This window comes from Pongo abelii, chromosome 1 (assembly GCF_028885655.2).
Source record: "Pongo abelii isolate AG06213 chromosome 1, NHGRI_mPonAbe1-v2.0_pri, whole genome shotgun sequence".
Taxonomy (NCBI): Eukaryota; Metazoa; Chordata; class Mammalia; order Primates; family Hominidae; genus Pongo; species Pongo abelii.
The window spans coordinates 207228205-207253497 of NC_071985.2; the positions used below are offsets into that span (position 1 = coordinate 207228205).

Consider the following 25293-nt stretch of genomic DNA (forward strand, 5'->3'; position numbering starts at 1 on the left):
TCCCTGGAGTAGATGTATTGAACTTCTTACCCTTGCTCTGATAATGTCAGGCTTGAGGATTTAAACCAGTTTCCCTGTTTCCTTGCACTTTGTGTTAATATACTTGGTTTGCCTCCAATCAAGTTTTTTTTTTTCCTTTTTAAAATCCTCCTTCCCTTAGTGGGAATAGATGTTTAAAATTCAGTGTTCTAGCTTGATGACTTGTGATATATATAAAAAAATTAGATGTTCATTAAAAAGCTAGCAAACTTTGGCTCAAAGAAAATGTTGCATTTATAGCTAGTCAGTGAATCTCCTCTGGCCTCAATTTCCCCAGTTCCACAACACATTTCTCTCCTTGGGGTGCTGCAAGGGGTTAATTAATTAAGATTTGTAAAAGGCTTTGAGGAGTAGGGGATGAAGTATTATTAGGGTCTCATGCCCCAAGCCATGGCCCCATCCTTTCATCCCAGCCAGTGGCACAGGCAACCCCATTCTTATGCATGCCAAGCCCCTAATCCCCTCTTGAATGTGGAAGCTTCCACGGAAAGGACAAGAGGCCTTAACTAGAAACAAAAATCCACTGTAATGAGGTGCTAAGAGGACTGAACTTTCAAGATTCATTCCTAACAAACTGGCTGAACAGAAAAACGTAATGGTTCTTCTGTGACTTCTGAGTCCCAATCCAAGAAAGTGGGAGTTATCGGAAGGGCAAAAACATCTGACAAGGGGATGACAGTTTGAGTACCAATAAGTCTTTATTTATTCATTGTATTTTCCCAGGGAAAGGAGAAGGGAAGGGAAGAGTCAGCATGTGTTAAAAAATGATTAGAAAATGGGAAAGGAAGTACCCAGTACAGCAAAATCAACCATCAAATAAACACACCCCAGTGATGGGGTCACCAAAGCCCAATGGGGCTCAGTCTCCTGCAGTTCAGGAATGAGGGAAAAGGATCAGGAGAAAAACAGACAGGTACAGGCTTTCCTACCCTCCCTCCCCATAAATTCAAGATTTTACACAAAGCTTTGGTTTCTAGCAGTAAACATGGAGTTACATTCGTTCGTCTCCTATTAAACAATCTTGTGGCCACTTTGACATAAGTTTCTAGCACCTGCATAAAAGTTCCTGAGTGACTTGGATATACATTCATATTCCCTTTCTTGGCCTCCTGACCCCACTTTTTACATGGAAGGCCCCCAATTGCATCTCTTTACTTTAGGATTAGAAATTAAAATTAAGTAGGTTTGATCCATCCAAAATACAGTAGTGTGTTTTTTGTTTTGTTTTGTTTTGTTTTTTTGAGACAGAGTCTTGCTCTGTAACCAGGCTGGAGTGCAGTGGTGCGATCTCAGCTCACTGCAACCTCTGCCTCCCGGGTTCAAGTGATTCCCCTGCCTCAGCCTCCTGAATAGCTAGGACTACAGGTATGCGCCACCACACCCGGCTAATTTTTTTGTATTTTAGTAGAGACGGGGTTTCACTGTGTTGGCCAGGATGGTTTTGAACTCTTGACCTTGTGATCCGCCCGCCTCAGCCTTCCAAAGTGCTGGGATTACAGGCGTGAGCCACCGCGCCCGGGCTATAGCAGTGTCTTAAGTGTTTGGCATGAATACATCAAGAAATGGTCGGCCCAGCGTGGTGGCTCATGCCTGTAATCCCAGCATTTTGAGAAGCCAAGGTGGGCAGATCACCTGAGGTCAGGAGTTCCAGACCAGCCTGGACAACATGGTGAAACCCCGTCTCTACTAAAAATACAAAAATTAGCTGGGCGTGGCGGGTGCCTGAAATCCCAGCTACTCAGGAGGCTGAGGCAGGAGAATCGCTTGAACCCAAGAGGCAGAGGCTGCAGTGAGCCGATCATGCCACTGCACTCCAGCCTGGGCGACAGAGTGAGACTCCATCTTAAAAAAAAAAGGAAAGAAATGGTAATGGTCTTGACTTAGGAGGTTGGGAAGAACAAGGGATGGAGGGTTTTCCTAGCTTCAGGATTTTTGCGTACATCGTTTAAGAGTTGTGGAGACACTCCAAGCATTAAATGTGTGTGTGTGTGGGTGTGGTTGTGGAGACGCTCCAAGCATTAAATGTGTGTGTGTGTGGGTGTGTAAGTTTTCTTTTGGGGGTGAACAGAAAAGAGGGCAGGGTAGAAGACAAGTTTTTAGGACAGAAGATCTGGTCTAATAGGTAATAGGGGAAGGGGAATACAAAAGAAAGGATGATTCAAGATCCCCACTTTAAGAGGGCCCCCCAAACTAATGTTTCAGATCTTTTTGCCTGGTGCAGAACCTTCTGTCAAAGATACTTTGGCTATTTTTCTCTCAATACAAAAAGAAGTTTGTAAACAAAACCCCCAAAGAACATGGAGAAAGACCAATACATTATATTTACACAAACTAGGCCACCTAGCAATCAACTTAGTGAAGTCCTACAAAGCCCAGACAAATACAGTAATTTGGGGGGCAGCATTTAGGGGAGACAAGAACCCAGGATCAGACACACACCACCCAATGCGTTCTATTGCATTTGTCCCGTTTCAACACAGTGAGGTAGGTTTGCGGTGATCTCACAGCATGTAAACGAAACCCCCTTTTTCTCCTTTAGCTACCATGACACTATTAATCACTACTGCAGCAGGGCAGGACACAGGCCCCAGGCACCACAAAGCCCTCGCTTATGTGTCTCCCTGGAACCCGAGAATTTTGAAAGGTTAAGGATCTTACCTTACTTCATATATCCATCCCTCGACAGCACAGGATTAAGTACAGGGGTATTGGTCTTTAAACTTATCCTTAGCAACTCTAGTTTTACAAACATACACACACCCTGTGGTACATGGTAGGCCTAACCTAATCTGGTGAAGAATGGATCTGGAGATGTAAAGCACGTCCTGTGCCCTAGGATTAGACAACCCTCACCTAATCTTGGCTTGCTCTCTGGGCTTTTCACCTGGCCCAGCCTCTCCTAGCCTCTGTGTACCACCATTTCCTGTTTAGACTAATTCCCAATCTTCCAGTAGAAGGCAATCAAGTCATGGGGCAACCCAGTTAAAACCTAGTCTCCCATAAAACATTTTCAAGGCAGAGGAGGTTTCAAGAGGACACTATGGCAGAAAAGCCAGCTCTTATTGGCAAAGATGAGGTAGTTCAATAGGCTGTGCACTCCAAATAGTTGCTCTCCATGGTGGCAAAAACAACAAAAAGTATTCCTGCTGCGCAGACCTGGAGCTGCTGCTGGCTATCCCTGAGATTGCTCATGTACCTGAGAACACAGTGCAGGAAATGAGGGCCTTAGATTAAAATATACAAAAATACAAAACCAGAATATTTATATTAAGGAAAAAAAAGTTAAAATGCACAAGATACGTCATTCGCACACAGCTAGTGCAGTTGGCATCCTGGAGAAAGTGGGACCCAAGGTGCAGTATCCAAGGGAGCAAATAAATAAAATCACATTGGCCCAGAATGGGGCGGGGGTGAGCATAGAGCAGCAGGTCTGCAGCTGTTCCCCCAAACACCCTTTTTGCCATCATCATTACCCATTGCTTGGGACAGTTGCCAGCACCCTATCCCAAAAGTGGGTATGAGGATACAAGATGTGAAAAAAACCACTGCTTACTCCTGAGGGATTCCCTTCCACAGAATGTAGTGGCTTGGCTCCATGAATCTGGTCTTATACTTAATCATTTCACTCTGGCATGGGAATTATTATATATCTTTCTTTAAAAGGAAAACAACTTCCCTATCCAGGCCACTTTCAAAAGCTGGAAATTCTGGGGATGGAGACTCAAAAGTATGCAGGTTGTAGGGTGATTCCCCCCTCCTGGTTGCCCCCAGAACCCTCACTTGCATTTGGACAGAGCATGGTTGGAGTTCCTTTGACTCACCCTTTCCCCCCACCTAGAGGGAAGAAAGGGTGATGGTGTGAACCCAAGCCTGAGATACATGGCAGTGCCAACTAGCCCCAATGCACCCTATTCCCACTTTCTCCACTCTGCCTGCTCCTCGAAACTTCCTGATAGCAAAAGAATAGCCCCCACCCATTGTAGCTCAATTCTGCGCCTCTGGGAGCAGGGCAGGGCTGTGGATTTCTTCTTCTTCCTCCCGAAAGTAGGTTGGCTTTCCCTGTGCACTAGGGCCCTGCTGGGCCTTCAGCGGACATGAGGCTACCATATGGCTGATGCTCTGGCAGAAGTGGCACTTCTTGGGCTGGGGTGGCAGCTTGCATTCCTTGGCATGATGGTCTAGACCTCCACAGTTGTAGCACCTAGTACAAAGCAAGATGGTAAAAGTAAGAGAAAGGAGCAAGAAGAGGCCAGGTGCCTCCCACGAATGAGGACACCTGGGCTCTGGTACAGGTTTGTCACTTACTTCCCTTCCCAGAGACCAAACTTCCCACTTACAAAAGGAGGACTATTACTAAATGATCTCTAAGTCCTTTCCACATCTAATTGTCTAGGTGATCTCTTCAAATTCATGTCAACTTGAAAATACCAAGATACCAGAAATAGAAGTTACTGACCCCAACTAGGAACTGCAACTTGGGGGATAGGAGAGATTCTTCCATACCCTTAATATAGGAGAAATTAAAGAGCCAAATTATAGTGTCTGTTCAGATCTAAGGGGCTTTAAGCTCGAGCAAGATTAAGGAAACCAGCCGTTTGCAGACCTGGTAAAGCAGCAACAGATATAGATAATACTATCTTTTCCCACCATTTGCAAATCTATGATCTCTTTTAATTCTGAAACCATCCTAGGATGTTAGTATCACTGCCTCACTTAACAATTGAGGCTAGAGACCACAGAGCAAACTTACTTGTTCCAAGTAGAAGCACTAAGTTACCCCCAGCGGCCTCCTCACCTACTGCCCTTGCCCACACCTATTGCAGGCGCTCAGTCTTCCAGATGCTGCCAGGGACCACAGGCTTCCCTTTGTCTTTTGCAGTGTGACCCAAAAAGTGACAGGATTGGGAGACAGGGGATGCCCTTAGCAACCTATATAAGCTGGCTTCCAATCCATACCTGTCTCCTTTTGATCTGCGCTTCTGCATGTTCTTCCCTTTTGGCCGCCTCTCACTCCCGATACAGAATACTCCACCAGGTCCGGTGACACGGATGGATTCCAGACCCTTGGCTGACTTCTTAAAGGTGAACTCCACTGCCTCACCCTCCTTCAAGCTCCGGAACCCCTCCATGTGCAGCTTACTCTGGTGAAGGGAAATGCAGTAAATTTTAACATTAGTTCCCATTATTATACCAAAAGACAAAGAACACTTATTCCTGTAGGGTAGGAATCAAATGTGATGGTACTCCTATTTTACTGGTAAGGAAACTGAGTCAAAGAGTCACTACGATTAAGAACAACAAAGTCTACCAGTACATTAACAAAAATCGTAATTATATAAGCAGATGCCATGACATTTTTGTAGCTATTCAGGTTTAAAGTTCTTAATAAAATAGAACAGAGGGCCGGGTATGGTGGCTCACACCTATAATCCTAGCACTTTGAGAGGCTGAGGCGGGCGGATCACCTGAAGTCAGGAGTTCAAGACCAGCTTGGCCAACATGGTGAAACTCTGTCTCTACTGAAAATAAAAAAAAATTAGCTGGGCGTGGTGGCGGGCACCTGTAATCCCAGCTACTTGGGAGACTGAGGCAAGAGAATTGCTTGAACCCAGGAAGCAAAGGTTGCAGTGAGCCGAGATCACACTATTGCACTCCAGCCTGGGCGAAAGAGTGAGACTTTGTCTCAAAAACAAACAAACAAACAAACAACAACAACAAACAAAAATTTCTAAATACAAGCATTTGGAAGAACTCAACAAATATAAAATTATGAAATTTAAAGTGTCACACTATAGAGGTTGCAGTGAGCCAAGATGGCACCTTTGCACTCCAGCCTGGGCAACACAGCAAGACTTCGTCTCAAAAATAAATAAATAAATAAAATAAAGTAAAAATAGCTGGGCATGGTGGCTCAGCTGCACACGGTGGCTTACACCTGTAACCCCAGCACTTTGGGAGCCTGAAGCAGGTGGATCACGAGGTGATCACGAGGTCTGGAGGTGGATCACGAGGTCCGGAGTTCGAGACCAGCCTGGCCAACATGGTGAAACCCTGTCTCTACTAAAAATACAAAAATCAGCCGGGTGTGGTGGCGGGCGCCTGTAATCCCAGCTACTTGTGCGGCTGGGGCAGGAGAATTGCTCCACCCGGAGGCAGAGGTTGCAGTGAGCCATCACGCCACTGTACTCTAGCCTGGTCGACAGGGCAAGACTCCATCTCAAAGAAATAAATAAATAAAATAAAAATAAAATGTCATGCTATAAAGCACTGAAATATTCATTTTTCACATAATGCCTCACTTCGTATTTATACCATCATCAAAAGACCAAATAAGTAGAATACTGGAAAAAATACAAAATCAAGTGGTATTTTTATAATCAAAGCAATATTATATGCCTTATTTAAAAAAAAAAAAAAAAAAAGGCCGGGCACGCTGCCTCATGCCTGTAATCCCAGCACTTTGGGAGGCCAAGGCAGGGGATCACAAGGTCAGGAGATCAAGACCACCCTGGCTAACACGGTGAAACCCCCTCTCTACTAAAAATACAAAAAATTAGCCAGGCGTGGTGGCGGGCACCTGTAGTCCCAGCTACTCCGGAGGCTGAGGCAGGAGAATGGCATGAACCTGGGAGGCAGAGCTTGAAGTGAGCCGAGATCACGCCACTGTACTCCAGCCTGGGTGACAGAGCAAGACTCTGTCGCAAAACAAACAAACAAACAAAAAAACAAACTCAAGATGCTCAATGATTTAAGAAATAATATTAATGGGCCACGCGCAATGGCTCATGCCTGTAATCCCAGCACTTTGGGAAGCCGAGGCGGGTGTATCACCTGAGGTCAGGAGTTTGAGACCAGCCTGACCAACATGGAGAAACCCTGTCTCTACTACTAAAAATACAAAATTAGCCGGGCGTGGTGGTGGGCACCTATAATCCCAGCTACTTGGGAGGCTGAGGTAGGAGAATCACTTGAACCCAGGAGGTGGAGGTTGCGGTGAGCCGAGATTGCGCCATTCCACTCTATCCTGGGCAACAAGAACAACAACAACAACAAAAAAACAGAAAAAAGAAAAAAAAAGGAAATCATAATAATGGCTGCAAAACATGTTAAAAAAACAAACAAACAGAATAGGCCAGGCACAGTGGCTCATGCCTGTCTGTAATCCCAGCACTTTGGGGAGGCTGAGGTGGGCAGATCACATGAATCCAGGAGTTCAACACCAGCCTGGCCTACGTGACGAAATGCCATTTCTACAAAAAATACAAAAGTTAGCTGGGTGTGGTGCGCAGACCTGTAATCTCAGCTACTCGAGAGGCTGAGGCAATTGTTTGAACCCGGGAGGCAGAGGTTGCAGAGATGGCACCACTGTACTCCAGGCTGGGTGATGGAGCGAGACTCTGTCTGGCTCACCCCTGTAATCCCAGCAGAGGTGGGAGCATCGCTTGAGCCCATGAGGCGGAGGTTGTAGTGAGCCAAGATTATGCCACTGCATTCCAGCCTTGGCGACAGAGTAAGTAAGACCCTGTCTCAGAAACAAACAAAAACACCAAAACCCTCAGAATACATTTAACAAGGTAAAAAGCCTATATGAAGAAAAAACTCAAATATATTAAAGGAAAAAATGCAAAAACATACCACGATCTTGGATTGAAAGATTCAGTGATTCTAAAGGCTATGGGAAAATATAAATTGCCAAGAATACCAGATATTACAATTTAAATTGGATATAATCAGCAGTGTAGCAACTACAAAGGGAAAAACAGCAAGTTTACAGTGGAGAAAACTGGCAGATAATACCCTAGTCAAGTTCTTTGAGTTTAGCTTTGCCTAGAATGGGACACACATATCTTCTAATATGATGCACTAAGGACTTATGACTTTAAAAACGCACATCCTGAATCTAACCTTGAGGGAACATCAGACAAACCCAAACTGAGGGACATTCCTATAAAACAGGACTTCAAAAATATCAAGGTCATAAAAAGACAAAGCCTGAAGAACTGAACGGTTCAATGCAATCCAGGATTCCAGATTGGATCTTGAAACAGGAAAAAAAAAAGGGCAATTGACAAAATTTGCATATGGTATATAGATAAATGTACCAGTGTTTAATTTCCTGATTATGATTAGTGTACTGAAATGATGTAAGATTGATATTCCCAGCCAGGCACAGTGGCTGATGCCTGTAATCCCCAGCACTTTGGGAGGCCAAGATGGGTGGATTGCTTGAGCCCAGGAATTCAAGACCAGCTTGGGCAATATGGCAAAAACCCATCTCTACAAAATAATACAAAAATGAGCCAGGCACAGTGGTACACGCCTGTAGTCCCAGCTACTGGGGAGGCTGAGGTGGGAGGATCCCTTGAGCCCAGGAAGCGGAGGTTGCAGTGAGCAGAGATCGCACAACTGTGCTCCAGGCTGGGTGACAGAGTGAGACCCTGTCTCAAAAAAAAAAAGATCAATATTCCCATTCTTGGGAAATATGCACTGAAATATTTAGAGATAAAAGTGCTTACTGTCTCCAACTTATGGTTTAAAAAAAAAAAAACTATCTGTACCAAGATAGATAATGATAAAGCAAATGGGGCAAAATGTTAAGAGTCAATGAATCTGGGTAGAGGTTATGTGGGAGTGTTGGGTATTGTTCTTGCAGCCTTTTTAAAGTTTGAAATTATATCAAAATAATGTTACCGAAAGACAGTATAACCCAAGCAGATGGATCAGAAGATTAAAATGGAAAATCACAGAGATCTGAGAATATATGGAGAAATCAGTAAGTAAGGAAAATAATTCAATAAATGCTGCTATAGAAATTAATAATCCATTTGGAAAGGAAGTCATATTCCTACACACTTTGTATGATACATATGCAAAATACATTTCAGAGGATTTAAACACCTCATTGTTAAGAAAAATACTGAAAAGTTAAGACAGATTCAGACTGGTAAAACTACAAAAATATACCATAAATCACTAAGAAAAAAGAATTACACAACATAATATAAGTAGACTGTCAGTAGGAAATCTTAGCATGACACATATACTCAGTACCTCACTGTTGGTTTAAAAAAATTGGAAATAACCTACCGGTTTATTTGAAGGGGAATGGTTGAATAAATATGGTACATCTATAATAACGAATACCACGCAGCCATTAAAAACAACATAAAGTCTTTGGTTTGTTCACAGCTACATTTTGGTACCTGAAATAATGCCTAGCACATTTTTGAATGAATTAATGAACCAGGAGGCAGATTTTTAATCATTCAGCTGAGAAAGATTACCAAATAATATTGTTAAAAGAAAAAACAAAAAGCAAGATTTAGAACAATATGTATGGAATAATCCTATTAGAACACTGCATGTTTGTACCAAACTGATATTTATAAAGCAGTTAGCAAACAGCCAGCAGCCATCAAGAAAAAAAAAAAAAAGTAGTTATTCATACAGCTAGTTCTGTAGCAAAGCCAGGGTCAGATGAACCCAGAGTTCCTGATTTAAAGCTCAGGGCTCATTCTATCATGCCACTTACTGCACCACCAACTTGACGTTAGCAGAGGTGACAGCATCTCAGACCCTACCCAGAATAGACTTCATTACAGCTTCATCTATTATAGTAAAACAACAGTGTCAAGTATGTCAACAAGGAGTAGTCATCATAGAAAATGGAGAAGCAAAAGGGATCACTGTGCACTTACCTAGTCCTGGCTCAAGGGAACATGAGTAAGCAGCATTAGTATTTTATGCTGGTGGCTGGGGGGTAATATTCCAAACTGGAACTTAGATGAAACATGCTCTTCATCAAGATGGGAACCACAGATTCCTCATCACTTATTATTATTATTTTTTTTTTTTGAGAAAGTCTTGCTCTGTCGCCCAGGCTGAAGTGCAGTGACATGATCTCAGCTCACCGCAACCTCCGCCTCCTGGGTTTAAGCGATTCTTCTGCCTCAGCCTCCCGAGTAGCTAGGACTACAGGTACACGCCACCACACCCAGCTAATTTTTGTATTTCTAGTAGAGACAGGGTTTCACCTTATTGGCCAGGCTGGTCTCAAACTCCTGACCTCATGATCCGCCCACCTCAGCCTCCCAAAGTGCTGGGATTACACACTGTGCCCGGCCAAATTTTTGTTTTAAGATGATATTGCAGGCCGGGTGCAATATCTCTCTCGCTGTTGCACAGTAACCACCCTGAGTTTAAAGTCAGATTTGTAAGGTCGGGCATGGTGGCTCACAACTGTAATCCCAGCAATTTGGGTGGCTGAGGCAGGTGGATCCTGAGCTTGAGGCTCAGGAGTTGGAGACCAGCCTGGGCAACATGGCGAAACCCTGTTCTCTACAAAATAATACAAAACTTAGCTCAGCATGGTGGCATGTGCCTGTGGTACCAGCTACTTGGGAGGCTGAGGTAGAAGGATCGCTTGAATCTGGGAGGCAGAGGTTGCAGTGAGCTGAGATCGCGCCACTGCACTCCTGCCTGGGTGACAGAGCAAGAACCCATCTCAAAAAATAAAGATTGTATTAGATTTGACTTATTTTTTATTGAACGGGGTGGGACAAGAAATGCAATTAGTGGGTGAGTTGGGAGGTCCTAGAGGAGCCAGACCAAGAGCCTTCTGGACCCAAGCAATTCCAGCTTCATTCACTTGCCCAGCTTGTCTTAGGCTGGGACACTCCTAGTTCTAGCTGTGATTCAGCAGGTAAATAGTTAAGAACAAGGGTTGATTGAGTCTGATGGCCTGTTCCCTCCTTTCTTTAATCATCTATAAAAACGGAGTAAATACTAATTTTACGGTAGTGCTGTGAGGTTTTACACATGAAAAGTAGTTAGCACTTCGCCTGCCACACATAAATCCTCAGGGAGTGGCAATTATCAACCTCTTCACACTGGATGGCGTGGGTTAACAGAGAGAACTAAGTGCCAAGCGTCTGGTTTTATCCTAACTAGCTATAGAAACTCAGAAGAATATCCCCTCTCTAAGCCCCAGTTTACTGGAGAGTAACACCTTCCTCTATGGACACCTCATAGGTTTATTTTAAGAGGATCATATAAATGGGGACATACAGCAAGAAATTGACTAGTCCTCTCAGGTCACTCACGTCATCACTGGAGGATCTGAGGTCTAAGACTTTTACAGAGTAAACCTCCACCCCTGCAGGCACCTCAATGTAATCAAGAGATTTAAACTGGTGGTCTCCAGGGGTGGCTCCCTGCCCTCCTCCCCCGCCCCTTTCTAAAACACATAGTTTGAATTCCTCTCTTATCAGATAGGTAATCAGCGTGCAGCCCCACAGAGCCAGCCTCCCAGGGCCTGCATCTGAAAAGCGCCTGAAATTCTTGTACCACCCCCATTCCACCCCCAACCACACACAAAGCAGGGCCCCGCCCCCTTCCCCATCCCCTCCAAAAAGAAAAGACCTTAGGGGGAGGGGCATGGCCTGAGCTCCCCCAGTAGAGCCCAGCCCCAGGAAACAAAGAGTTGACACTGGCTGGTTCTGGTGGTCAGATTCCTGGAGTTCCAAGGAGCAGATCCCTCTTGCATCCCCCTCTCCCTCCTCCCCACATTCAACAGTTTCTTCCTTCCTCTCTATGTTGGGGTTATGGTCACGGTGAGAGAGCTAGATATAGAAAATCCTTCCTTCCCCAGGCAGTCTTGCCAAAGTCACCATCAGCAGCCATCTTCCCTTCTCTGGCTTGCCCACTGCCCACTTCATGGATAGAACCAAACAGGACCCCCTCCCCTTGGGTCTCTTCAGTCCAATCCTGAATTATTGATTCAGATAAATTATTTTAAAGGGGAGGGGGAGAGAAGGCATGACTCATATCATCCTTTCCCAATTTCTTCAAGTTAGGACTGTGGGGAGCCTACATGGGCCTACTGTGTTGGGGAATGTGGCATCAGACAACAGAAAGCATTTCTTTTTCATTTTTTGATGGCAGGGAAGGTATCTCTCCAGTTAAAAGTACTTAGGCCTTCCGATCCCTTCTTAATACCTCAGTAATTGCCTGCCTTACCCTATCCAACCCACACCAAGTACCTCATCCCAGCTTCAATTTATGCCTTTACAAGCTTAGAGATAGAATGAGCCTTAGGGGTCACTTAGGAAATGTGAAGTTAAAAACAAAACAAACATTATAAAAGAAAAAAGTATGAACAAAAATAAAATGGAAACAAAAAAACCACAAAGGAACCTAAGTGTCCTTCTTTCTACATAAGTGGCAACAGAATTTCAGGGTACTTGCTACAGTTGTGCAGATTAAAGCTGGGGTTCTTGGCTCTTCTGCAAGAGGCTATTCCAGCTCTTCTTCCAGGGCCATTCCAGCCGAAGATTCCGTAGTGCAGGTCTCTACCTCAATTCTAGGTTCCTAGCTTGCACAAGCATTTGTTGAGTGTCTAAGTACTATGCAAAATAACAGTTTACTAATTGATGCTTACTGTAGGCTAAGTGGCATTCTAACCACTTTACGTGTTGTAACTCATTTAACCCTCGTATCAAACTGGTGCAGTGGGGTGTTATGAAGACCCTCATTTTACAGCTTGAGGACATGGAGGCAGAGGGGTTAATAAGCACCTTGGTTAAAGTCTCAGTAAGAGGCAAGAGCTGAGCTGAGTGCAACTGGCCTAACTCTCGCCAGTGCAATTCAATATGATGCAAGTCACATATATAATTGAAAACTTTCTAGCAGCTACGTTTAAAAAAAACAGCCGATGAAAATAATTTTAATGACTCAGTCCTGTGGTGTCACATCCCTATCTTAGCTTCATTCCTGGAGGTAAGATTTGGTAAGGGAGAACCAACCGGTTCTCCCAGAAGCAGTTATTTGATGGTGTGTGTGTCAAGGAGGGTGTGTGTGTCAAGGAGGGTGGTGAAAGGGGTGTCTGGAACGGAACGCTGCAGGCAGCCAATCCCTCTGATCCCCTCTGCTCAGCCATAGCCAGGCCTTGTAGCTCCTGCAGGGAGTTCTCCACCAGATGGCGCTGCTCAGCCTGTCTGCCCAAAGGTAAGCCCGAGGGCGCCTATACCAGGAGGTACTGAGTAGCCAGCTACCTGATCTGAGCTGTGAACTCAAGTGTTCAGGTAGGTTTATCTCCGCAGCTCCTTAGGGCAGTCATCTTGTCCTCCCCGTTCCACCCTGCCCCCACCCAACCACCTGCTCGATCAGGGATAAGAATGAAAGGTTCCTAGACTTTTAGGCCAGAAACTCAGTTCTTATATTCTACTGCTTAGAAAAGCCAAGTCCTGTCTAAATTAAATAACTCCACGCTGGGCCAGTCGTGGTGGCTTACGCCTGTAAACCCAACACTTTGGGAGGCCGAGGCAGGCGGATCACCACTAGGTCAGGAGTTCGAGACCAGCCTGGCTAACATGGTGAAACCCCGTCTCTACTAAAAATACAAAAAAATTAGCTGGGCATGGTGGCAGGTGCCTGTAATCCCAGCTACTCGGGTGGCTGAGGCAGGAGAATCGCTCGAACCCGGGAGGCGGAGGTTGCAGTGAGCTGGAGTGCAGTGAGCGCCACTGCACTCCAGCCTGGGCAACAGAGAGAGATTCCATCTCAAAAAACAAAACAAAACAAAACAAAACAAAAAACCTCGATGCTGAGATCATGTTAAATAAGTCTGTATCAACTGTGTATTCTCCCCCAACTCCTTTGACCTCCCACTCTGACTATGTGGCCAGTGGTTGCTATTCATGCCTGTAGGAAGATAGGAGGCGTAGTTTTACCTAGGGCAGTTACTCCAAAAAACAAGAATTCCAGCAGAGTGTGATTAGCAATGTTCAAAAAACTAAATGGCCCTGGTGAGTGTTACTGAAAACCACTTGTAAGGCAGGCAGCAGTGTCAACAACCACAGGGTAGAAATGTCCCATATTTGAAGCTTTGTTCAGGATGATGTCACAGCCTTTACTTTACACTGTTGCCGGGCACCGTGGCTCATGCCTGTAATCCCAGCACTTTGGGAGTCCCAAGCAGGTGAATCACTTGAGGTCAGGAGTTTGAGACCAGCCTGGACAACATGGCGAAACCCCTTCTCTACTAAAAATACTAAAATTAGCTAGGCGTGGTGGTGTACATCTGTAATCCCAGCTACTTGGGAGGCTGAGGCAGGAGAATTGCTTGAACCCAAATGTCGGAAGTTGCAGTGAGCTGAGTTCGTGCCACTGCACTCCAGCCTGGACGACAGAGCAAGACTCTATCTCAAAAAATAAAAATAAAAAATGACATTGTCTAGAAGCATGTCTCAGAAAGAGGATCCCAGAATATTCCACAATGTCTTCATGAACCTTCCTACCTCTCTACCAACTTTCTGAAAAATCAAGTCAATTTATTTTAAGCTGCCTTTTCTTATTAAGACAGAAATAACTCATGGATGCCACTAAATCCATGGCTTCCACTCTATCAACAAAAACTCTCTGGGCTCAGAGTTGTGCTCTACCGATATTCACTCCACAAACTTTCATAGTGCTATGTAGTGCCCAGGCCATATTTTCTATGTTGTGCCCTGCCCAGAAAGCGAGCAGCTACAGTTGACACCCCTCAGTATCTCTAGTCTTTTTGTCTGAACAAAGATCTCTGCCAACATGGACCCCAGACTGCTAAGTGTACTTCTGATTCACCAAGGTCCTCAAGATGCCCCTTTTCTTATTCATTCCTCAGCCCACCAAGTGCATACTAGAAAATTAACCAGGCAGCTAAGTTCCTCCCTTCAAAGAGTTTATGGGTTACATAGAGAAGGGTAGAAGACCAGTACATCAATAACTAGACATGAGGTGAGTAATCAGAGGTGCAAGGTTGCTCTTACCACCTCCTCACTCATGGCTTTCAGAAAAAGTAGGCCACATGCTTCAGGGCAATTTCAGCAGTTGTCTAGGTATTGAAAACCTTTTCTGCTAACCCAACTTGGTCCCTTGGTCAAATCTGGGCTTTTCTTTTGACTCCAAGTCTTCTAATATAGCATTTTAGCCAGAAAGCCAATTTTAACATATTTGAGATTGAAACATATCTGGGGTCCTGAGGAGCTATGGGAAAGCAGGGAACTTTTCTTATTTCCAAATTGAGCCACAGGAAACATGAGTTAAGCCAAAACTCTTAAAATGGCCCAAAATGAGGATTTTTGAATTCTTGATGAATCTCAGGAAAATAGTTGACAGTTTAGCTTTCTTGCTCCAGCTTTCCTGTATAACTGTGTTTCTCAAGCAGGGATGAGATTTTGACTCCAAGGGGACATTTGACAATGTATGGAGATGTTTTTGGTTGTCACACCTAAGATGCAACTGGCTTCTGGTGGGTAGATACCAGGAATACTGCTGTACATCCTATAATACATAGGACAGACTCCCCAGAACAAATTATCCTGCTCAAAACATGTCAATAGTGCTGAAGTCGAGAAACTCTAATTTAAGGGCTTGCTATCTATTTCCCTAACTCTAGAGACAGGCAGATTTCTAGAACTAAAGATGTGTACCTAAGGAAAAGAGTTGTTATAGAAATCTCTTTGCTTTGTGTTTTGTTGTTGTTTTGCTTAGTTTTTGCCTAGGGGGTGGGCTTTTCCCCCCACTCATCTACTCTTAAGAGGATATTACAGCATCTGGGAGAGAGCATAAGAACATTAGTTAACAGGGCATTGGGATCCTAATAACCTCAACTTTGGAAGAGAAAAGAAAACGTTTTTAAATTGCTTTTCCCCCTGCCTCTTTACTTGCAAAGGGGCTCCCTGACCCCCACCCTCTGGTAGATGCTATCTTAGGACAATTACCTTCTCACCAGCCCACCCCAACCCCAGGGTGCCCAACCCCAGCAGCCAAAGAATGGGAAGTTTTGTTAAAGATTTCTTACTCTCTGCTTCGGGAACACTTTCCTCCTCCCCCAGTAAACAATTTATCCTGTGTTTACTAAATTCCTTTACCATAGATTTCCAGAGAGTCATTTCTAATTTCACAAATGCAAAAGGGTGGTGGCTCACGCCTGTAATCCCAGCACTTTGGGAGGCCAAGGTGGGCGGATCATCTGAGGTCAGGAGTGCGAGACCAGCCTGACCAACATGCAGAAACCCTGTCTTTACTAAAAATACAAAAAATTAGCCGAGCGTGGTGGCACATGCCTGTAATCCCAGCTACTCAGGAGGCTGAGGCAGGAGAATTGCTTGAACCTGGGAGGCGGAGGTTGCAGTGAGTGGAGATCATGCCATTGCACTCCAGCCTGGCCAACAAGAGTCAAACGCCGTCTCAAAAAAACAAAACAAAACAAAACAAAAAAAAACAAGTGCAAAGACTGGAATCACTAATCTAACTTACGGTTAAGGTGGGGTTGGAGGACCCCTGACCCAAGCCCTCCCGGCATGCTGCCATTATCAGAGCTATCAGGTAAAGGCTCAGGGAATTTCCACCCATCATTGTGCTTTATGAGTAGAATGGGAAGAGCTGGGGATTAGAGAGACAAATTCTTAATTCTCTTCCAGCTCAGCTCCCTCTTGACAACTTACTCAACCATGGGTTCCTGGATGTTCCAAGAGCCTAAAATCCTGAGTATTTCCAAGCCAGTACATCTGACCCAGCACAGTGTAGACTCAACGCCTGCTCTATGCCGTCCAATAGTTTCCCAATTGCTCTAGAGCCTAAGGTGAAGCCTGCTGAGGCCCAAGTCCCCATTTGCTCAAACAAACAAACAAACAAACAAAAAAACACCTTCCTTGGGGTATGTATATCACCAAGGAACCCAGAAGATGAGGGGATACATTCCCCTCAGCCCCTCCCTATCTGGCAGCCTTTGGATGGGAGATGAGAAAACGTTGGGTCTGACTCTTTTATTCCAGCCTCCCAAAGTTGGGGGAGCTGTCCAGTCCCCAGACCAGGAAAGATTTTAATCTCTTTGTGATCAGATAAATGGGAGAGCGGGGGAGGCTTGCTACCCTGCTGAGGAGGGCCATTCAAAGCTGGTTCCTGTAATAAAGTGATTTAATAGATCTAAAGAGGCCAATTCCCTTCTTTCTCCCACAATTACTTCCTGTGGGTTATCATTCACATATGTAAATGAGACAGAGAAGGGAGAAAAGCCACCAGTGGGAAACTAGCTGTCTAATGGGGGGTTGGGGGAATAAGGGTGCTGCAAGGGGGCAGCTCAGTATCCTGCTGCAGGTCCTTTTGGCAGATGTTCAAGTAGCCCACTGACCCCAAGGCCCCAACAGTAAGTGGTGGCTCCCCATCTCCCTGCATCTATTTCCCTTGTTTGTTCCCCACTGAAGGCTGTGCTCAAAGACGTCCCTGCTGCCTCCAACTAGTCCACCCAGCATCTCCCTTCCCTCCCCCTCCCCCAAAGAATGCCATCCCTTCAGGCTCCAACTCTTAATCCCCACATCCTCCTTTCCCCTCCCCCACATCTCCTAAAGCCAACCTCCCTTAAGTAACCCCTCCCTGCCCGGCCTGGGTGTCAACCTACACGATCTGGGATTAGCAATTTCTTCTTTCCAGATCCAGCCCCAAACCTCCAAAGATGGAAGGGCCATAGGCAGCAAGCAACTTCCTTTCCATGGTCTTTATGGGTAACTAGTGGCCCAGGACCACCGGAATGCCTCTAGGATATTCAGGAAGGGGAAGCCTGGGAGGAGGGAGACTCTGAAGTCTCTGGCTCCTTGTTTGAGGCCAGGAATGTTAAGACAGCAATCAATGGCTGTCTGGGGCCATAAATGCCAAGCGGAGAATAGGACCAGAGGCCAGCCTCCCTTCACCCCCTGCCCTGCGACACTGAATTTCACCCCCTACTGTGCTGCCCTGCTTTAACTGAGAACTTGGGGTTGCAACCTACCAACTTCCCTCCCAGCCTGGCCCAGGAATGTAAGGAAGGCCTGGGCTCCTTGGGTTTTCCTTCCTCACGGGAACTGGACAGCAAAGACCCCAGTCCTGAGCTTTCAAGCCCCCACAGGGATCCTTCAGGGATCTGCCAAATCCAGTTTTTAGTGACCAGCCAGGTGAAGTCTGCATTAAAAAGGGGATGAGGCTGACTTCTCGGCTTTACGCTCCTTGGGTCCAGTAGCCAGTTGCCCTCACTCTCTCCCGCCTTCTGAGCTCCATTCAGACGTTGGAGGCGCTGGGCGCCCGGCTCAGGCCCGGCATGTGCTTCCCTGGCCGGCCTGCTCGCCCTCCCCCCACCGGCAAGCACAATACAACCTTAGTTTCTGCCACATGGGGTCACCTCCCTGCCCCCTGCCCCTTCCCAGGGGAAAGAGGTAATAGACACGTGGTAAGCCGGAGGGGTTCCCGGAAGGGGGCGGGGGTGCTGATAATTGGTGCTGCCTCCCACTACTCCCCCGCGAGATAGTTAACAGGGACTCAGAATTGGGGTGCCGAAGCAAAGACAGGGATGCATAATGAGGGCTCCCGATGGCCCTCAATTCAACTGCGAGCCCGGAACCCACCCGTGGATATGCGCGCCTAGACGCCCTTCCCTGGGCAAAGTTACCGGAATCAGTCTCACCTGGTGCACAAAGACGTCCACTGGGGGGTCGAGGGCGACCCCGGCGCGGGCGGTCATGGACAGGAAGCCGAACCCCATGCGCACGTTGAACCACTTACAGATGCCCGCACCGTGCAGCAGCTGAGGCTCGTCCGCCGCCCGGGCCGCGTCCTCCGGCGCCTCCTCGGGCGCCTCTTCTGCCGCCTTGGCGCAGCCACCTGGAGAGAGGGAGGGCCGGGCACTCAGCTGGGGGGCACGGAATCGGAGGGCCGTCTCGGGCCCCAGGCAGGGAGACCCGAGTGTCCAGCCCCACAAGTGGACAGCCAGGAGGGGGCAGCTACCAAGCAACAGAAGAGAAGAAACCTATCCCTGCCGCCTCTCGCGTTCCCCTAGCGTACACGGGGACAGTAGTGCCCCAAAAGTTTTGCTCCTCTTCCCACAACGCGTTTCCCGGAGACTCACGGCGGGACAAGCCTCTCCCCTCCATTCACCCACGTAGTCTGGCGCGCACGCCACTGGGACACCAAGGTTCCTTGCCCCAGAGACGGCCCTATGAAGCAGGAGGCCGCACCGTCTTGGGGTCCTTTGGACAGCCTAGGACTCAGTTCCCCACCTCCCTTCTACGTGGCTCCTGGCCGCCCGTGCATCCTAAAGTGTCCCCGCTAAGTCCCGAGCTCGAACCTGCAAACTGCTGGTTGGACACGGAGCCCATGGTCGTCGGCTGAGCCCGTGGCCCTGGGCCCCTGGTCGGGCGGCTGCTGGCCCCGGAGAAGTCCGAAGGCAAAGGGGTGGTTCGGAGAAGAAGCTGCTACATCTTCCCCCGCACAATAGCGGTGGGAGGGCCCACGGCTTTTCAAAGGCTCCCAAATTCTAAAAGACAATGACCCAACCCCCTGCGGGCAGCCCCCTCCCCTCCCCTCCCTCTCCTTTCCCCTCCCTTTCCCTCCGGCTCCAGCTCCGGCCCTCCCCCACTGCTCCGGTCTCTGACACCTCTGGGGTGTCCCTTCTCAGAACCTTGAGGTTTGACATCCCCTCCCCACACGCATATCTGGAGATGGGTCTGTCTGCCCTAGAAGACTTGAGTACCCCGGAATTTGGGATCCTGAACTTTGGACTCAATAGGGGTCCCCAAAGCAGATACAGGTGGGGGACCTGGTGGGGGGGGTAGTTTTAAAACCACGTGACTGCACACACACACACACACACACACACACACACACACACACACACACCCCACCCCCACCCCCCGCGCAGATAATTATACATTCCAGAGAGTTGGGGGAGGGAGGTGTGAGCCTGGCGGCGCTGGCCAATCAGAAACACAAACCACCTGTCAAGGGAGAAATGAATGGGCCCTCCCCCTCCCCCAGCTCTTGAGCGCCCCTCCCCCTCTCTTCCCCCTCAGGCCTCTGAGCTGACCCGGCTGCTTGGCGCTGACCCGCTCTCACCCCCCACCACCGTGTGCTTAGATAGACCTGGAGTTCTGGACACTAGGAAGCCCGGGATGGGGGAGCAGGGGAGAGGCTGGGGACACACAGGGCTGATCTGTCCTGATCAAAGCGCTGCCTTCCAAAGTCTGTCTGCCTCTGACTACATCTGAATGTCTCCCTCCCAGAGTTTCTGACTCAGAGTTTTTCTGGGCCTCCCCCAGTTAGAAAAAGAGAAAGTGTTTTTAATTGATTCGGTGTAAAGAATTCTTCCTTCTTTCCTCCCTCCAAACCTATGTGTCTAAAGTTAGCCCCAGGTAAGCTCCCTGGAGAGCAGGAGGAACCCAAAGAGTCTTGAAGCTGTTTCTCTGCCAGCTGCCTTCTCGTCCTACCCCCACCCCATCCCCATCCACTGCTGAGAGAGGGACTGGGTGGGCTGGTGGGTAGAGGTACTTCCTCTCTACTCTTCACACTCTTAGATTCCCAGGCCCTCCTTGTTTCAGAGTAACCACCCTAAAATGCGCTCCCATTCCCATAGTGGAGTTGGTAGGGGAACAGGACTGGAGGGCCTCCTCATTTGAAGAGGTAACCTCCCCTTCTAGGAGATAAAGACGGCTGGCTAGTGGGGGTGGCTACTGCCCTGGTCGGAGATGGACAATGGCCCGGGGCTCAGTGCACGGCCCTGGCCCTGCCCCTTCACTTCCGGTGCTCAGTTCAAACTGGACAATGCCAGCTCCGGCCAGTTCCCCTCCCCCACCACTACAACCCATTTAAAGGGACAGAGCCTGCTTTCGGGGGCATCCGCTTGCTCTGAATTCAATCTTCTCCACCGAGTGTGCAGAACCTTTTGGAATTCTCACGCTGTGGCTCTGTGTGTGTGTTTGTGTGTGTGTGTGTGCACGCGCGGATGTGGGCACATGTGTATTTCAGAGAGACCGGATGAGTGGGGGTAGGGAAGGGGAAGATGGGGAGGAAAGCAAGAGACTGCAGAAATTATTTCCCTTTCTCTCCTACGGGGTGCTCTCTCCAAGAAAAGAAAACTTGAGCGTAAGGAATGGGAGGTGGGACTTCCTGGGGTAAAAAGGACAACATTGGCCCTTTGCTGCTCCGCCTAAAAAATACATATCGTTAACAAATATTATTAGCAGTGCCTCACTCCCAACTGAGGACTCTAATTTAGAATTATCAAGAGTTCTCCTAGTACATCAGCCAAAGCCATTTTTATTTACATAATTCTCCCCTCCCAAAAGTCTTATCTCCCGCTGTTAGTGGCGCCCTTAAAATATATTCGCTCCCTGTACCTCTGTTCCTAAGACTCAGGAGCAAGTGGCTGAGGTCTGGCTGAAGAAAAGGGAGGGAAAGGGGAGTTGAACGCTCTGGCTTCGCTTGGTGGGTTCTCAAGTGATGCGAATTCGGTTCCCCGGGAATGCGCGGCCTGCTTCTCTGTCCAGGGTCCTGAGGACTCCAGTAGCTCTGTCCACGGTGCTGAATTGAGTCACGCTGTCTTGGTTCTCAGCTCACAGTTTTGAGAATATCTTCTTGAGTTCCCACGTCCAAGTCCTTCCCAGAAAACCTGATTTTCCTCAATGCCGGTTCCCGCTCTGGTAACACTGACACATTTCAGATGAATGAAGACACTTTTTTTTGGGGGGGACGGAGATTTGCTGTGTTGCCCAGGCTGGAGTGCAGTGGCGCGATATCTGCTCACAGCAACGTCCGCCTCCTGGGATCAAGCAATTCTCGTGCCTCGGCCTCCCGCGTAGCTGGGATTACAGGCACATGCCACCACGCCCGTCCAATTTTTGTATTTTTATAGAGACGGGGTTTTACCATGTTGGCCAGGCTGGTCTTGAACTCCTGACCTCAAGTAATCCGCCTGCCTCGGCCTCCCGAGGCTGAGATTATAGGCATGTGCTGGGATTATAGGCATGAGTCACCGTACCCGGCCTAAGAGACTTTTTTTGAATGCTAAACAGATGGCATTTTCGACCGGGCATGGTGGCTCACGCCTGTAATCCCAGCATTTTGGGGGGTCAAGGTGGGAGGATTGCTTGAGGCCAGGAGTTCGAGACCAGCCTGGGCAACATGACGAACCCCCATCTCTAAAAAAAATACAAAAATTAACGGGATGTGGTGGCGCATGCCAGCTACTTGAGAGGCTGAGGTGGGAGGATCGCTTGAGCCCAGGAGGCCGAGGTTGCAGTGAGGAGATAGTGCCATTGCACTCCAGCGTGAGTGACAGACTCACCCAGGACTTGTCTCAAAGAGAGAGAGAGAGAGAGAGAGAGAGAGAGAGAGAGATTTCCAGTAGTATATGATTTTGTGAGAGTGATGCAGGTATCTCAAACTCCTCTTCGGAAAAATGGGAAACCTACTTTCCATAATATGGCTGTAAAGGGTTAGGAAAGAAGAGACAATATTTTTTGAGTCAAAGAAGACCAAAGTAGAAGAAAAACTAATCTCTATTTTTAAATTATTTTCTTTTCTCTCTTTTTTTTTTTTTTTTTTTTGAGATAGAATCTCACTCTACTGCCCAGGCTGGAGTGCAGTGGTGCGATCTTGGCTCACTGCAACCTCTGCCTCCCAGGTTCAAGTGATTCTCCTGCCTCAGCCTCCTGAGTAGCTGGGATTACAGGTGCCCACTACCATGCCTGGCTAATTTTTGTATTTTTAGTAGGCACAGGGTTTTACCATGTTGGCCAGGCTGATATTGAACTCCTGACCTCAGGTGATCCACCCACCTCGGCATCCCAAAGTGTTGGGATTACAGGCGTGAGTCACCGCTCCCGGCCTTATTTTCTTAATTATTACCACTTTTTATAGGAATACAAGGCGTTAGAGTCAGATTACCCATGTTCGAATGTCAGCTGTACTATTTACAGCTCTTCCTTAACCTCTGTATTCCTCTGTTTCTTCCTCTGTCCTATGGGAATAATGAGAATACTGAGGTCTCAGAGATATTGTGAGGATGAAGTTAGATCATGTAGGTAAAGCTTTTGAAACAGTTCCTGTCATGTAGTTAGTTCTTCTTCTTCTTTTTTTTTTTTTTTTTTTTTTTTTTTGAGATGGAGTCTTACTCTGTCACCCAGGCTAGAGTGCAATGGCATAATTTCAGCTCACTGCAACCTCTGCCATCCGGGTTCAAGCCATTCTCCTGCCTCAGCCTCCCAAGTATCTGGGATTACAGGTGCCTGCCACCATGCCAGGCTAATTTTTGTATTTTTAGTAGAGACAAGGTTTCACCATATTGGCCAGGCTGGTCTCGAACTTCTGACCTAGTGATCCACCCACCTCGGCCTCCCAAAGTGCTGGGATTACAGGTGAGAGCCACCGTGCCCAGCCGACATGTAAAAAGTAGTACACACTAAGTAGCATGAGGATATACAAAAGTAAAAAAGGAAAGAAAAAATATTTCCTGCCTTCCAAGAAGTTATAGTCTACTTAGGAAGCCAAGACTGAAATAGCTAAGCATTGCAGGTTTCTTGTGTACTGGTTTCTGAGAGTGATAATATCTAGGTAAAAGGAGGGTAAATGTAGTCTTTAGAGAAGACAAGGGTGTCCAGTATCAACACAAAGAACATCCCTTTCCTTAAGGCATTTTGCTAAGTTCCTTTTGTGCAGGTTTATAACTTCATAAAAGAGCTGCAAGAGGTCTTAATAATAATAACAATCCATCCAACAATTGACAAATATTTGTTGAGCACTTCTTCCATGGCAGACATTCTTCTAATTGTTGAGAATACATCAAAGTGCAATACAAACAAAAATTCCTGCCTCTGTGGAATGAGCATTCTGCTAGATAATAATAACGACAGCCAGCATTTATCAGGAATACAGGCATCTTTTTAAAATCTCATTCAAGACTCTCAGTAATGCTGAAGAATAAGTATTAAGTTTGTACTTTACAGGAGAGGAAACTAAAGCTTAATTGAATGAATATATTAATAGCTTGCCTAATGTTGCTCAACTAATACATGGCAGAGGCAGATTTGAACTCACATATCTTTGACTCCAAAGCCCACATTATTCCCACAGTTCTAGTATGTTGTTATCATGACTAGTGCCATCACCATTTTACCAATAGTGAAAAAAGATACAGGCAGACAAAAAGACTGGAGGGAGACTATATATTCCACCTGATTGATAAATATAGGACCCAAGTTTGTGATTTCTTTTCCATGGGCCACAGCTCTAGCCTGTCCTTTTTGTTTTTAGACAGAATCTCATTCTAGTTGCCCAGGTTGGAGTGCAATGGCACGATCTCGGCTCACTGCAACCTCTGCCTCCTGAGTTCAAGCAATTCTCCTGCCTCAGACTACCAAGTAGCTGGGATTACAGGTGCCTACCACCATCCCTGGCTAATTTTTTTTTTTTAAGTAGAGACAGAGTTTCACCATGTTTGCCAGCTGGTCTTGAACTCTTCACCTCAGGTGATCAGCCTGCCCCGGCCTCCCAAAGTGCTTGGATTACAGGCATGAGCCACCATGCCCGGCATAGCCTGTCATTTCTACTGATCATTCTTCCCATAGCTCCTTGGCTTTCTAAGTCAAAGAGCTGGCCAGAGCCAAAGCAAGTCCTCTTCTGGGTAATCATCCACACTCAGCTCCCATTTCTGAAGTACTCTGAGAATTCTGTGGTAGAGTCCAGATTGGTGTTTGGAGTGTAATATCCTGACCATCTTCTAACATGAATGACGGTATGCATTGGAGAGAAATATTTCCCATAGTGTGTCCCTCCAGATAGTAATTCCATGGGATGAATAATACGTATTATCACTTTCAAAACATTTGTAGAGTGACATCATTTGGAAATGGTATGTTAACTATGTTTCCTATGCAGCTGTTTTCTTTTTCTTTTTTTTTTTTTTTTGAGTTGAAGTCTCACTTTGTCGCCCAGGCTGGAGTGCAGTGGCGCTATCTCAGCTCACTGCAAGCTCCGCCTCCTGGGTTCACGCCATTCTCCTGCCTCAGTCTCCTGAGTAGCTAGGACTACAGGCTCCTGCCACCACGCCTGGCTAATTTTTTGTATTTTTAGTAGAGATGGGTTTCATCATGTTAGCCAGGATGGTCTCAATCTCCTGACCTCGTGATCCACCCGCCTCGGCCTCCCAAAGTGCTGGGATTACAGGCATGAGCCACTGCGCCCGGCCGGGACAGAGGTTTTCAAAGTATGGCAGTATACTCTGTAATTCACCATGAAGGGAATACAGTATATATTTCTATTTATTCATCTATTCATTCACTCACATACCTAACAAATATTTATTAAACATATATTGTGTATCAGGCAGCACCATCTGAAGCACAGTAAATACATTAGTGAACAATACAGATGAAATTTCTGACTCATAGTGCTAACATTCTAGAAGAGAGA

At 46.8% G+C, this 25293-nt stretch overlaps 1 protein-coding gene across 2 annotated transcripts; it reads right to left on the bottom strand.

Annotated features, from left to right (window-relative positions):
• Positions 1 to 103: 103 nt before the first annotated feature.
• On the bottom strand, positions 104 to 19744 carry LIN28A (lin-28 homolog A). Of its 2 annotated transcripts, XM_054539495.1 has the most exons (5): positions 19580 to 19744; positions 19175 to 19363; positions 18515 to 18711; positions 4996 to 5180; positions 104 to 4240 (listed from the first exon to the last, which is right to left on the bottom strand). In XM_054539495.1, exons 2-5 carry the CDS (start codon positions 19203 to 19205, stop codon positions 4024 to 4026), a joined length of 630 nt encoding a protein of 209 aa, XP_054395470.1. In that variant the 5' UTR covers positions 19206 to 19363; positions 19580 to 19744; the 3' UTR covers positions 104 to 4023. The 2 variants fall into 2 exon arrangements, with proteins under 2 accessions (XP_054395470.1, XP_009231613.1); XM_009233338.3 differs by lacking the exon at positions 19580 to 19744 and having other exon boundaries at positions 19175 to 19490.
• Positions 19745 to 25293: the final 5549 nt, after the last annotated feature.